This window comes from Entelurus aequoreus, linkage group LG23 (genome assembly GCF_033978785.1).
Source record: "Entelurus aequoreus isolate RoL-2023_Sb linkage group LG23, RoL_Eaeq_v1.1, whole genome shotgun sequence".
NCBI classification, from domain to species: Eukaryota; Metazoa; Chordata; class Actinopteri; order Syngnathiformes; family Syngnathidae; genus Entelurus; species Entelurus aequoreus.
Window position 1 is genome coordinate 39,145,403 of NC_084753.1, and position 15,550 is coordinate 39,160,952.

Consider the following 15,550-nt stretch of genomic DNA (forward strand, 5'->3'; position numbering starts at 1 on the left):
TAACTTCATTGTGGATAATATCTATAAACAACCTCAATTGTTTTTCATCTTTAATTTGAAGGACTGTTTACTTATCTGACAAATTCAAAGGAAGCTGCACTTTTTTAAAATGTCGCCTATCGTTCACAATCCTTATGTGACACATATGTTTTACATTTTTATGAATTGTAATTAGTAAACAAACGTGAGCAAAAATCAGCTAACATTGGAGCCAATGGGAGCTCCTTTATTAGACCCACAAAGTCCTCCAAATAACCATCCAAAAACTGCCAACAATACTCCATTTACATTTTGTGACCTGAATATTAACCAAGTATTAGTTAGCAATATTGTTATTATAAGCGCTAACGTTAAGGAACTACTTTTAGCGGCGCATTGATCACAGAAGTAACTAGCTTATGCTGCTATATTGACATACTGAGCTGCTTTCTCGCCTCTAAGATGGTGAAAGCTAATTCTAGATTATAAATCATGCTTCTCACTTATATGGTGAAGGTTGTGGACATAAACCGGAGAACAGGGTCAACTTTGACATCCAACTTAGACCTGGAGATGTCAAGAAAGACACGCTCTTTTGCACCCACCCTTTTTTAACTCTTTGCGAGGACTAATTCTTCATCTAAACGGGAAGATATCCGTCTGTCCAAAGCCTTTGACACAATAGACTTTGAGATCTTATTGTATAAGCTATACCACTATGGTGTTAGAGGGGTACCTCTCGATTGGTTCCGTTCTTACCTATATGGAAGGCATCAATGTGTATGCGTCAATGATCACAATTCACCCTGTATGACCATAAATTATGGGTTTCCCCAGGGATCCATCTTGGGGCCTCTCCTTTTCATCCTATACATAAATGATTTCATAAACTCCTCCAAAACTTTTCATAAAATAATTTTTGCTGACGATACAAATGTGTTTACCTCACACAGGAGCCTACACCATCTACAAGTAACTGTCAATTCAGAGCTTGTGAAAGTGGATTCCTGGTTCAAATGCAATAAGCTCTCCCTTAATGTTAATAAAACACATTTTATTTTATTTTGTTCTAATAAAAACCGGACAAATACTGAGCACTGCCATATCAACATCAATGGGCAGGAAATACAGAGAGTGAACTCCACAAAATTCCTGGGGGTCATCATTGACGAATACCTCAATTTCAAATGTCACATTAGCCATCTGTTAAACAAATTATCCAAATATGTTGGCCTGTTCTTTCACCTTCGTCATTATCTTCCTCTTTATGCTCTACTTACTCTATATAAAACTCTCTTTGAACCACATCTAAACTACTGTAATGTCATCTGGTGTATCACCTTCCCTACCTACCTTCACAAATTAGAATCCATGCAAAAGAAAATCATACGGGCCCTGTCATGGTCCAAGTTTAATGCCCCCACTCGACATCTATTCCATAATTATCATAATTATCATTATCATGAGACAGAGTTCAATATTTATCACAATGCTTGTCTAACCTATGAAGTTATCCACAGGCTGAATCTTAGGCTCTGTAGCTTGGTTCCTATCTATCCTCCCCAGCATGCCCACAACACTCGTAACTTAGATCTGATATCAGGTAAACATCGTCTACTGCTCGAAGTGTTGTATGCAGGGGACCAAAGATTTGGAACCGGCTTGATGAGAGCCTCAGGATGCTGTATTCATTCTCCAACTTCAAAAAGAAACTAAAAACTTACCTATTAACCACCTATCTCTAATGCCTCATGTGGGGTAGACTACTGTTGGGTTTTGCATGGTTGAATGAATGTATGTATGTATGTGTATGCTTGCTTTAGTACTATTATTTTGTATTTATCATATAGTGGTTTTGTGCTTGCCGCCATGTTTCAGCATTCCATGTACATACTGTCCTCTGGACCCCTGCCAAAAGCTTCTTCTAGCTTATTTGGGGGACCCTTTCACTTACCAACATCCTTAAATGATATTCACTACTATTGTAATTGTTCTATGGTATTGTGAATAAAACTTGAAAAAAATATGAACATCCCATCAGTCCGCATCCCAGTGAGAGCAGACATTGTATGCTTAAAATGAGCAAGATGTGTAAATATGACATGTTATTAGAATGTTACTACATTACATATATACTTACAGCGTGTATTTAAAATGTTGAAGGGGGTTTTAGGATGTTATTTAGAGCATTTTATAGGCAGAATAGAGTGGCTACCAATGACTCAATTGTTAGCTAACTTTTGCTAAGGTTTATTTTCTATTGAGGATGCATTAACCATTGACCTGCTCAGTGGCCTTGTGGTTAGAGTGTCTACCCTGAGACTGGAAAGTCGGGAGTTCAAACGCCGGCCGAGTCATACCAAAGACTATAAACATGGGACCCATTCCCTCCTTTCTTGGCACTCAGCATCAAGGGTTGGGGGTTAAATCACCAAATGATTCCCGAGCGCGGCCACCGAAGAGCTTTTTAACTACCTCGGCCACCTCAGCCCCAAAAATAGGAGAGCCCACCACAGATTCCCCAGGCACTGCTTCCTCATAGGAAGATGTGTTGGTGGGATTGAGAAGGTCTTCTAAGTATTCCCTCCACCGATCCACAACAGCCGCAGTAGAGGTCAGCAGCACACCATCCTCACCATACACGGTGTTGACAGTGCACTGCTTCCCCCCCGAGGCGGCGGATGGTGGACCAGAATCGCTTCGAAGCAGTCTGGAAGTCGTTTTCCATGGCTTCCCCAAACTCCTCCCATGTCCGAGTTTTTGCCTCCGCGACCGCTGAAGCCGCACTTCGCATGGCCTGTCGGTACCTGTCCGCTGCCTCTGGAGTCCTATGAGCCAAAAGGACCCGATAGGACTCTTTATTCAGCTTGATGGAATCCCTCACTGCTTGTGTACGCCAGCGGGTTCTAGGATTACCGCCACGACAGGCACCAACCACCTTGTGGCCACAGCTCCAATCAGCCGCTTCGACTCAATATCCAGTACCTCCCTCGTGACATGTTCAAAGTTCTTAGGGAAGTGGGAATTGAAACTCTCTCTGACAGGAGACTCTGCTAGGCATTCCCAGCAGACCCTCACAATGCGTTTGGGCCTGCCAGGTCTGTCCGTCATCCTCCCCCACCATCGAAGCCAGCTCACCACCAGGTGGTGATCGGTAGAAAGCTCTGCCCCTCTCTTCACCCGAGTGTCCAAAACATGAGACAGCAAATCCGATGACACAACTACAAAGTCAATCATGGAACTGCGGCCGAGGGTGTCCTGGTGCCAAGTGCACACTTGGACACCCTTATGTTTGAACATGGTGTTTGTTATGGACAATCCGTGACGAGCACAAAAGTCCAATAACAAAGCACCACTTGGGTTCAGATCTGGGCGGCCATTCTTCCCAATCACGCCTCTCCAGGTTTCACTGTCGTTGCCAACATGAGCGTTGAAGTCCCCCAGTAGAACAAGGGAATCACCCGAGGGAGCACTCTCCAGTACTCCCTCGAGGGAATCCAAAAAGAGTGGGTACTCTGAACTGCTGTTTGGTGCGTAAGCACAAACAACAGTCAGGACCCGTCTCCCCACCCGAAGGCGGAGGAAAGCTACCCTCTCGTCTACTGGGTTAAAGTCCAACGTGCAGGCTTTGAGCCGAGGGGGCAACAAGAATTGCCACCCCAGCCGTCGCCTCTCATTGCTTGCAACGGCAGAGTGGAAAAGAGTCCAACCCCTCTCGAGAGAACTGGTTCCAGAGCCCTTGCTGTGCGTCGAAATGAGTCCGACTATATCTAGTCTAGACTTCTCCACCTTGCGCAGCAGCTCAGGCTCTTTCCCTCTCAGCGATGTGACGTTCCACGTCCCAAGAGCTAGCTTATGTAGCCGAGGATCGGACCGCCAAGTGCCCTGCCTTCGGCTGCCGCCCAGCTCACACTGCACCCGACCTCTTTGACCCTTCCCATGAGTGGTGAGCCCATTGGAGGGGGGACCCTTGTTGCCTCTTTGTGTCCTCGAGTTGTACTTTTCATAAAGGTCTTTGAGGTATATATATATATATATATATATATATATATATATATATATATATATATATATATATATATACACACACGCACAAACATACATATATACAGTATACATTTATATATACACAAACACTCAATTTAACATACAAAATAACTATTATTTTTAAGAACAAGTTACATTAATATATAATATATATATATATATATATATATATATATATATATATATATATATATGCTTATACATAATATGTATATTGCATATATTATATTACATATATTATATTATATATACACATAAATTATATGGGTAGATATTTGCTTCAAAAAGGGGATTTCAACAAGTAAACAGTACAGTAGGTACTTGATTTATATATATGTAATGCCCATAAGGGTATTGTAGTAAAATATGCAGAGATGAGATGTGTCAATATTAAAATATTACTTAAAATACATTTTTGGCAGCAACAAAGTGGCCATTTGGGTAGATATTTGTTCTAAAAAGGGTATTTCAACAATTAAACAGTACAGTAGGTACTTGATTTTGATATATGTAATGCTCATAACGGTAGTCTAGTAAAATACGCATGTGTAAATATGCGATGTGTAAATCTCAAAATATTACGCCAAATCACTTTTTATCAGGCAATGTTACATTTAATGACAATTTTACATAAATTAATACCGTAAATCCAAACACGTTGTACATATTTATTATGTGCAGGAAGAAATAACAGTTACAGTTGTGTGTATCTTCCAAACAAGAAAGAGGTTTTATCACATCAACATGTGACTAACAACACTCCTTCAAATCTCATCAATACCACAGAAGAGGCAAACTGTCCTTTTCCGGGCACGATAGAGTCTTAAATAATGTCAAACACGTAGCGATACAATAACCAGGAAGATAAAGTAATCCGCTGTGGACAGACCAAGCCAAAAATGCAGGTTGAGCGAGCTCTGCGCGCCCCCGCGAAGGAAATATATTTTTGGCAGGCATTCACATTTTGCCACAACACCCCTAAAGGGACATGGGGGAAAGTCCTAGTTGGAAATACAGCCCAATTAACTCCTGAACTGGCATTTTCACACACACCTCAAACCATCCAATGCTTTCTGGTGTGGACCAGAAACTATCTGGTGCGCACGAGATACATATCTAAAAAAAATGTGTCCCTGTGTCCCTTTAGGGCAGACCTGGGCATTTTGTGGCCCGTGGGCCACATCCGGCTCTTTGTGCGTCCCTGTCCGGCCCGCGTGAGGCCAATCATAAATTACAAAATACATTTAAAAAAGTATCTATGTCGAGTGTGCAATACAACGGTGCTGCCTTTGTTTTGAAAAGCCTTATTTGTATTACTTCCGTGTGGACGTATGCACGTGCATGATTGTGAGTGAATATAAACAGCGGCAATCACAAATTACATTTCTAAAAAAACATCTATGTCGTGCGTGCAATACAACTGTGCTGCTTTTATTTTGAAAAGTGTTATTTATGGACGTATGTCCGTGTGTAACCTGTGAGTGCAGGTGCACAGCGACGACAAGTGATGCCCGGTTACCCCCGAGATGTCAGCTTACGCTTAAAAAAGAAAAGTTGATGACGAATGCCGTGTTTTCAACAAGACATGGACTGCCAAGTATTTCTTCACAGAAATTAAAGGTAAAGCCGTGTGCTTAATGTGTGGTACACAGCTTGATGTGTTTAAAGAATACACAAACCCTGTTTCCATATGAGTTTGGAAATTGTGTTAGATGTAAATATAAACGGAATACAATGATTTGCAATTAATTTTCAACCCATATTCAGTTGAATATGCTACAAAGACAACATATTTGATGTTCAAACTGATAAACATTTTTTTTTGTTGCAAATAATCATTAACTTTAGAATTTGATGCCAGCAACACGTGACAAAGAAGTTGGGAAAGGTGGCAATAAATACTGATAAAGTTGAGGAATGCTCATCAAACACTTATTTGGAACATCCCACAGGTGAACAGGCTAATTGGGAGCAGGTGGGTGCCATGATTGGGTATAAAAGTAGATTCCATGAAATGCTCAGTCATTCACAAACAAGGATGGGGCGAGGGTCACCACTTTGTCAACAAATGCATGAGCAAATTGTTGAACAGTTTAAGAAAAACCTTTCTCATCCAGCTATTGCAAGGAATTTAGGGATTTCACCATCTACGCTCCGTAATCTCATCAAAAGTTTCAGAGAATCTGGAGAAATCACTGCACGTAAGCAGCTAAGCCCGTGACCTTCCATCTCTCAGACTGTACTGCATCAACAAGCGACATCAGTGTGTAAAGGATATCACCACATGGGCTCAGGAACAATTCAGAAACCCACTGTCAGTAACTACAGTTGGTCGCTACATCTGTAAGTGCAAGTTAAAACTCTCCTATGCAAGGCGGAAACCGTTTATCAACTACACCCAGAAACGCCGTCGGCTTCGCTGGGCCTGAGCTCATCTAAGATGGACTGATACAAAGTCGAAAAGTGTTCTGTGGTCTGACGAGTCCACATTTCAGTTTGTTTTTGGAAACTGTGGACGTCGTGTCCTCCGGACCAAAGAGGAAAAGAACCATCCGGATTGTTACAGGCGCAAAGTGTAAAAGCCAGCATGTGTGATGGTATGGGGGTGTATTAGTGCCCAAGACATGGGTAACTTACACATCTGTGAAGGCACCATTAATGCTGAAAAGTACATACAGGTTTTGGAGCAACGTATGTTGCCATCCAAGCAACGTTATTTCAGCAAGACAATGCCAAGCCACGTGTTACATCAACATGGCTTCATAGTAAAAGAGTGCGGGTACTAGACTGGCCTGCCTGTAGTCCAGACCTGTCTCCCATTGAAAATGTGTGCCGCATTATGAAGCCTAAAATACCACAACGGAGACCCCCGGACTGTTGAACAAATTAAAGTCATTAGAAAAGAGATTAAAGACAATGCATCTCAGCTACAACTGGGTTCTATTAACACAAATATGACTGTATATACGACGGACACTGCCCTCCAAAATAGTTTATCTCTCTTTGATGAAATAACATTGGAGGAATTGTTAAAATGTGTAAATGGGACAAAACAAACAACATGTTTACTTGACCCAATTCCTGGGAAACTTATCAAGGAGCTTTTTGTTTTATTAGATGCATCAGTGTTAAAGGCCTACTGAAATGAATTTTTTTTATTTAAACGGGGATAGCAGATCTATTCTATGTGTCATACTTGATCATTTCGCGATATTGCCATATTTTTGCTGAAAGGATTTAGTATAGAACAACGACGATAAAGATTGCAACTTTTGGTATCTGATAAAAAAAGGCTTGCCCCTACCGGAAGTAGCGTGACGTAGTCAGTTGAACATATACGCAAAGTTCCCTATTGTTTACAATGATGGCCGCATGAAGTGAGAGAGATTCGGACCGAGAAAGCGACAATTTCCCCATTAATTTGAGCGAGGATGAAAGATTTGTGGATGAGTAAAGTGCAAGTGAAGGACTAGTGGGGAGTTGAAGCTATTCAGATAGGGAAGATGCTGTGAGAGCCGGGGGTGACCTGATATTCAGCTGGGAATGACTACAACAGTAAATAAACACAAGACATATATATACTCTATTAGCCACAACACAACCAGGCTTATATTTAATATGCCACAAATTAATCCTGCATAAAAACACCTGCGTGTTTGTTATGCTAGCTCCTAGCTCCTCTGCTAGCTCCTAGCTCCATAGAACACGCCAATACAATTCAAACACCTGATCAACACACACAATCACTCAGCCCAAAAGACCGTTTACCTAACCCAAGGTTCATAAAGCTTATATATTTTTAAAAAGTTACGTACGTGACGCGCACATACGGTCAAGTTATCGAATGTTTAGCAGCCAAGGCTGCATACTCACGGTACCTGATATTCAGCTAGGAATGACTACAACAGTAAATAAACACAAGACATATATATACTCTATTAGCCACAACACAACCAGGCTTATATTTAATATGCCACAAATTAATCCTGCATAATAACACCTGCGTGTTTGTTATGCTAGCTCCTAGCTCCTCTGCTAGCTCCTAGCTCCATAGAACACGCCAATACAATTCAAACACTTGATCAACACACACAATCACTCAGCCCAAAAGACCGTTCACCTAACCCAAGTTTCATAAAGCTTATATATTTTTAAAAAGTTACGTACGTGACGCGCACTTACGGTACGGTACGTGTTATGCTAGCTCCTAGCTCCTCTGCTAGCTCCTAGCTCCATAGAACACGCCAATACAATTCAAACACATGATCAACACACACAATCACTCAGCCCAAAAGACCGTTCACCTAACCCAAGGTTCATAAAGCTTATATATTTTAAAAAAGTTACGTACATACGCAAAAAAAGCCAAAGCTGCATACTCACAGTAGCACGTCTGCGTCTTTGTCATCCAAATCAAAGTAATCCTGGTAAGTGTCTGTGTTGTCCCAGTTCTCTACAGGCGTCTGTGTATCCAAATCAAAAGTCCTCCTGGTTAGAGTCTCTGTTATCCGAGTTCTTCCATCTTGACTGCATCTTTCGGGAATGTAAACAAAGAAGCGCCGGCTGTGTACTGTTGTGGCTGACTACGTTCGAAAAATACGTCCATTTCGCACCGACAACTTTCTTCTTTGCTTGCTCGGCTTCCTTCTCCATAATGCAATGAACATGATTGAAACAGATTCACGAACACAGATGTCCAGAATACTGTGGAATTATGAAATGAAAACAGAGCTTTTTCATATCGGCTTCAATGTGGAAGGCATACCCGTGTTCGTCGGGCTACGTCACACGCATACGTCATCCGCAGAGGCGTTTCGAACCGGAAGTTTAGCGGCAAATTTAAAATGTCACTTTATAAGTTAACCCGGCCGTATTGGCATGTGTTATAATGTTAAGATTTCATCATTGATATATAAACTATCAGACTGCGTGGTCGGTAGTAGTGGGTTTCAGTAGGCCTTTAAATATTATAAACTTATCACTTTCCTCTGGTACTGTTCCCCTAGCATTCAAAAAAGCGGTTATTCATCCTCTACTCAAAAGACCTAACCTCGATCCTGACCTCATGGTGAACTACCGGCCGGTGTCCAACCTTCCGTTTATCTCGAAAATTCTCGAAAAAATTGTCGCACAGCAGCTAAATGAACACTTAGCGTCTAACAATCTCTGTGAACCTTTTCAATCCGGTTTCAGGGCAAATCACTCTACGGAGACAGCCCTCGCAAAAATGACTAATGATCTATTGCTAACGATGGATTCTGATGCGTCATCTATGTTGCTGCTTCTTGATCTTAGCGCCGCTTTCGATACCGTCGATCATAATATTTTATTAGAGCGTATCAAAACGCGTATTGGGATGTCAGACTTAGCCTTGTCTTGGTTTAACTCTTATCTTACTGACAGGATGCAGTGTGTCTCCCATAACAATGTGACCTCGGACTATGTTAAGGTAACGTGCGGAGTTCCCCAGGGTTCGGTTCTTGGCCCTGCACTCTTTAGTATTTACATGCTGCCGCTAGGTGACATCATACGCAAATACGGTGTTAGCTTTCACTGTTATGCAGATGACACCCAACTCTACATGCCCCTAAAGTTGACCAACACGCCGGATTGTAGTCAGCTGGAGGCGCGTCTTAATGAAATTAAACAATGGATGTCCGCTAACTTTTTGCAACTCAACGCTAAGAAAACGGAAATGCTGATTATCGGTCCTGCTCAACACCGACATCTATTTAATAATACCACCTTAACATTTGACAACCAAACAATTAAACAAGGCGACTCGGTAAATAATCTGGGTATTATCTTCAACCCAACTCTCTCGTTTGAGTCACACATTAAGAGTGTTACTAAAACGGCCTTCTTTCATCTCCGTAATATCGCTAAAATTCGTTCCATTTTGTCCACAAGCGATGCTGAGATCATTATCCATGCGTTCGTTACATCTCGTCTCGATTACCGTAACGTTTTATTTTCGGGCCTCCCTATGTCTAGCATTAAAAGATTACAGATGGTACAAAATGCGGCTGCTAGACTTTTGACAAAAACAAGAAAGTTTGATCATATTACGCCTATACTGGCTCACCTGCACTGGATTCCTGTGCACCTAAGATGCGACTTTAAGGTTTTACTACTTACGTATAAAATACTACACGGTCAAGCTCCTGCCTATGTTGCCGATTGTATTGTACCATATGTCCCGGCACGAAATCTGCGTTCAAAGAACTCCGGCTTATTAGTGATTCCCAGAGCCCAAAAAAAGTCTGCGGGCTATAGAGCGTTTTCTATTCGGGCTCCAATATTATGGAATGCCCTCCCGGTAAAAGTTAGAGATGCTACTTCAGTAGAAGCATTTAAGTCTCATCTTAAAACTCATTTGTATACTCTAGCCTTTAAATAGACTCCCTTTTTAGACCAGTTGATCTGCCGTTTCTTTTCTTTTCTTTTCTACTCTGCTCCGGGGTGGACCGCTAGCCTGTTCATCGGATGGGTACATCTCTACGCTGCTGACCCGTCTCCGCTCGGGATGGTTCCTGCTGGCCCCACCATGGACTGGACTTTCGCTGATGTGTTGGACTTTCACAATATTATGTCAGACCCACTCGACATCCATTGCTTTCGGTCTCCCCTAGATGGGGGGGGGGGGTTGGTTACCCACATATGCGGTCCTCTCCAAGGTTTCTCATAGTCATTCACATTGACGTCCCACTGGGGTGAGTTTTCCTTGCCCGTATGTGGGCTCTGTACCGAGGATGTCGTTGTGGCTTGTACAGCCCTTTGAGACACTTGTGATTTAGGGCTATATAAATAAACATTGATTGATTGAAGCTGTACATCAAGCAAGAATGGGAAAGAATTCCACCTGAGAAGCTTAAAGGCCTACTGAAATGAATTTTTTTTATTTAAACGGGGATAGCAGATCCATTCTATGTGTCATACTTGATCATTTCGCCATATTGCCATATTTTTGCTGAAAGGATTTAGTAGAGAACATCGACGATAAAGTTCGCAACTTTTGGTCTTTGATAAAAAAAAGCCTTGCCCCTACCGGAAGTAGCGTGACGTAGTCAGTTGTTCACCTCCTCATATTTTCTAATTGTTTTCAACGCAGCTAGAGCGATTCGGACCGAGAAAGCGACGATTACCCCATTAATTTGAGCGAGGATGAAAGATTTGTGGATGAGGAACGTTAGCGTGACGGACTAGAATGCAGTGAAAGACATATCTTTTTTCGCTCTGACCGTAACTTAGGTACAAGCTGGCTCATTGGATTCCACACTCTCTCCGGAAGTTTAGTGGGAAATTTAAAATTGCACTTTATAAGTTACCCCGGCCTTTTTGGCATGTGTTGCAATGTTAAGATTTCATCATTGATATATAAACTATCAGACTGCGTGGTCGGTAGTAGTGGCTTTCAGTAGGCCTTTAAAAAATGTGTCTCCTCAGTTCCCAAACGTTTACTGACTGTTGTTAAAAGGAAAGGCCATGTAACACAGTGGTGAACATGCCCTTTCCCAACTACTTTGGCACGTGTTGCAGCCATGAAATTCTAAGTTAATTATTATTTGCAAAAAAAAAATAAAAGTTTATGAGTTTGAACATCAAATATCTTGTCTTTGTAGTGCATTCAATTGAATATGGGTTGAAAAGGATTTGCAAATCATTGTATTCCGTTTATATTTACATCTAAAACACAATTTCCCAACTCATATGAAAACGGGGTTTGTAATTTGAATCGCCACTACACGACGAAGCACGAGGAAAAATACCGAAATCTGTCTGATGAAGAGCGCGCAAGGGAGGCTGATGATAAAACTGTAAACCCAACAAGGACTTTTTGCCAATTTGACACCCCCAGAGATGCAGCTGTCAGGACAAGTTTCGTCATTCCTCACAAAATCGCCAGAAAAAGTAAGGCGTTCTCTGACAAAGAGTTTATTAAGGAGTGCTTATTGGACTCTTTTGCGCTGATATGCCCGGAACAGAGGGGCGCATTTGAGAACGTGTCACTCTCCCAAAGCACTGTAACGAGGCGGGTTGAGACCATCGCTGCAAACTTGGAGCTTCAGCTGACGAACAGAACGGCCGACTTTAACTGTTTGACTTTTTAATTCGCCGAAAAGTTGTATCAGTCACAAATAGTTTTCACTTGGACAACTTTACCACGAGGGGGCTGTCAAAAGAAAGACTTTAGAAAGACAAGAAAACTTTGCTAATTAGTACTAATAAACTAGATTGATTGAGACATTGCTGGACAGCAGAGAAGTAACTAAATCCAAATAAATGTTGAATATATATTTTTAAGATATCTGGCTTGTATCTTCAGTAGGGATGTAAATCGTTAAGAATTTATCGATATGATACCCTAATCGATACTCCTTATCGATACCAGTATTTATCAGTACTCTTATCGGTACTACATGTAAATTGTAGAAATAAAAAAGTGGAAAAAAGGCATTTTAAATAGCATTCCTATTAGCACAAGAGGTTGAACACCTCCAACATGATGTTCTGTAACATCTCAGAGCAGGGAAGTCTTTTATCAACAGCTGTTTATTTGAAGTCTTAAAGAAGTCAACTATGTGTGCAGTGCAAGGTGAAATGCAGTTATGTCATCTTCTTGTCAATAACACACACATCAATCTTTTGCGTGTTGTTGCTTCCTTATTTGTCATTATTCAAAGCTGATTTTAATGTGTAGCAGCGGCAGCTGAACTCAATGTGACAACGTGTCATAGTTACGTCAGTCAGCTGGAATTAAAAATACAAATAGTTGTGTCGTTAGTCCAGAATCTTCACGGTCCTCATGGACAACATAATTAGGAACCAGTACTAAAAAAAATGGTACTTGGTATACATCCCTAATCTTTACCACTAAACCTTTGAAATATGCTGACATATGTGCTGCTAAAGGTAAATAAACAGTAGCCATATTGAATGTTTGCCTTCATTTGACCACGTGAGGTAAGGAGGACGGCCTCTAGGTCACATGGTTACACCCCAGCAATTACATTGTTGATGATTGATGAGCATTCATTTTTAAATGGTGGTGTTAAAAAGCAAGTATATCTCCATCTTTAGTCATAAATGTGGCCCCCGGATGAACATGTGTCACAAACATTGTATTAGATGATATGTGGATGTTGTGCTTACTTGGACTGTGATGAAGCTGTGAGGACTCAGGTGGTTTGTCTTCATGCTCTTCAGTCTTCACAGAGACAACAGTCAGTGGAAACTTGGTGAGATCAGCCTCCTCCTGCCCTACAGGACACTCTCCCTCCTCTTCCTCTTTAATATAAGGGGGCTGTGGATCCTCCTCGTCCCCTTTAAAATGTGAGGGCTGTGGATCCTCTAAAGTGAAACTGTCCCCCTGCAGATGAGGGAGACATTCTTCTTGGTGTTCAATCAGCTGATGGATGTCTACAGGACAAACAAAACACATTTTAATTCCTACATGCTAAATATTAAATCGTACAGGAAATATAGGGCTGTGGCTATTGAAAATTGTATTAATCAAGTGTTCTATTGGAAATGTTTTCGATTAATCGAGTAACTGGATAAAACATAGTATTGCTTGGTTAAAGACAAATTTAAGCGATTATAAGACATTTCACTTAATAATGAACGGCCAATTGGTTTGAGATGGTATGAGATCAAGATGTCATCTTTAGATCAGGCTTTGTTTTTTCGACAACCACTGCCACATTAAAAAGTTCAAGTACCAATGATTGTCACACACACACTAGGTGTGGCGAGATTATTCTCTGCATTTGACCCATCACCCTTGATCACCCCCTGGGAGGTGAGGGGAGCAGTGAGCAGCAGCGGTGGCCGCGACTGGGAATAATTTGTATGATGATTTAACCCCCAATTCCAACCGTTGATGCTGAGTGCCAAGCAGGGAAGTAATGGGTCCCATTTTTATAGTCTTTGGTATGACTCGGTCGGGGTTTGAACTCACAACCTACCGATCTCAGGGCGGACACTCTAACCACTAGGCCACTGAGTAGGTGGATGTAGTAGGTGTTGTAGTAGGTTAATGGCTGCACCAATATGAAGGAAATAACAGGTCAGTATAGCTTTTACACACATAAATAACTTGTCAAACCTGCCTGCTAGCAGGCTAGGTTTACAGCGTCAGTTACCATGGTAACTGACTCTGACTTTGTCTTACCTCTCTTATTTTTGGAGGTAAAACTCTCGAGCTTTACATACTCAGGAGTTTGCACTTAACCTGCTCTCTGGAATATTCCCCCGGTGACTGTGTGAGTTTTGTGTAAACATGTTGATACACATTGTTACAAACTGAGAGGAACATCAACCTCTCATAAATATTGTGTGTCTGAAACTGTCTCGTTTTTATGAACAATGTAAAACAATCAGTGCATCATCCTCACATGACAATTAATCTTCCTAAAAACAATCTATTCAAGAATAGTGTTAATTAATAATAAATATAAAGTTAGTAAACATGTGAGAGTAAGAAGTAAACAAACCTGTTCTGTTTAACACAACTTGATGTTTTTGATGTTGTCGCTCCTTCTCCTCTTTTGTTGGACAAAGTTCCTCCTCGTACTCTGCTATCGTTCTTTCGCACATTTTCACACAATCACAACACTTTACACTCACACTTGATCTCTGCTTAGCGATGTGTTTTGATCACTTCCGCCTCTCTTTGTTAGCAGCTAACAAGCTAAGCTAACTAGCAAGCTAAGCTAGCTCGAGAAGCGTCAAAGTGCGCTCAGACTAATATAACCGGATGCAAACAGTTATTAACGATGTTTACTCTATTTAATAGAGTCTAATAAAGGACATATATGTGTACATGGACGCACAGATTAAGAAAACTGAACTGTGACGACTGCAATAACGTCTTCACCGTCAGACGCCATCTTGCTTTATCCTCGCCGTGTTTGGTTCGCGCGCAGTGTTGTCAGATCTCGCGAGAGAGACAGTAACCAGCTCTTTTCCAGATCTCGCGAGAGAAATAAGTACAACCAGCTCCCACCCCCGGTACAACTATTTTATTACCGGTATATACTATTTACTTATTCTGAAAATAAAAGTGAACTTGTCCATTTTACATTTTCAAATCAAAGACAAACAACTTATTTTCGTAAAAATATTCTAATATTTAACAATGTTTTGAAACGACAGTAACATAAGGAAAGAAAAAAAAGAAACCAAATAAATATTACACTCATGATATTATTTTTGTCTTTGATGCTAATCATTTTTATAATGTATTTTAGAATGTGGGAGGTTTTCATGTTCTTTTTATATTTCCTCTGGCATTGTATACATTATTTATATATATATATATATATATATATATATATATATATATATATATATATATATATATATATATATATATATATATATATATATATATATATATATATATATATATATATATATATATATATATATATATATATATATATATATATATATATATATATATATATCATGGCTGGTGAGGCACTGACTTCATCACAGTCAGATTTACAAACATATGAAC

At 40.6% G+C, this 15,550-nt stretch overlaps 2 protein-coding genes across 2 annotated transcripts in view; both read right to left on the minus strand.

Moving 5' to 3' along the window:
• The window catches only part of LOC133640595 (gastrula zinc finger protein XlCGF57.1-like), a 300,331-nt gene that overhangs the window by 92,053 nt on the left and 192,728 nt on the right, over positions 1–15,550 (minus strand). The gene's annotated exons all lie outside the window — the stretch shown is intronic.
• Positions 1–15,550, minus strand: part of LOC133640874 (oocyte zinc finger protein XlCOF8.4-like) — a 34,080-nt gene that overhangs the window by 3,157 nt on the left and 15,373 nt on the right. The window contains exons 3-4 of the mRNA XM_062034558.1: positions 14,523–14,676; positions 13,180–13,446 (exon numbers count right to left, since the gene is read on the minus strand). Coding sequence (XP_061890542.1) covers positions 13,180–13,446; positions 14,523–14,676 — 421 coding nt within the window. The remainder of the gene's footprint in view (positions 1–13,179; positions 13,447–14,522; positions 14,677–15,550) is intronic.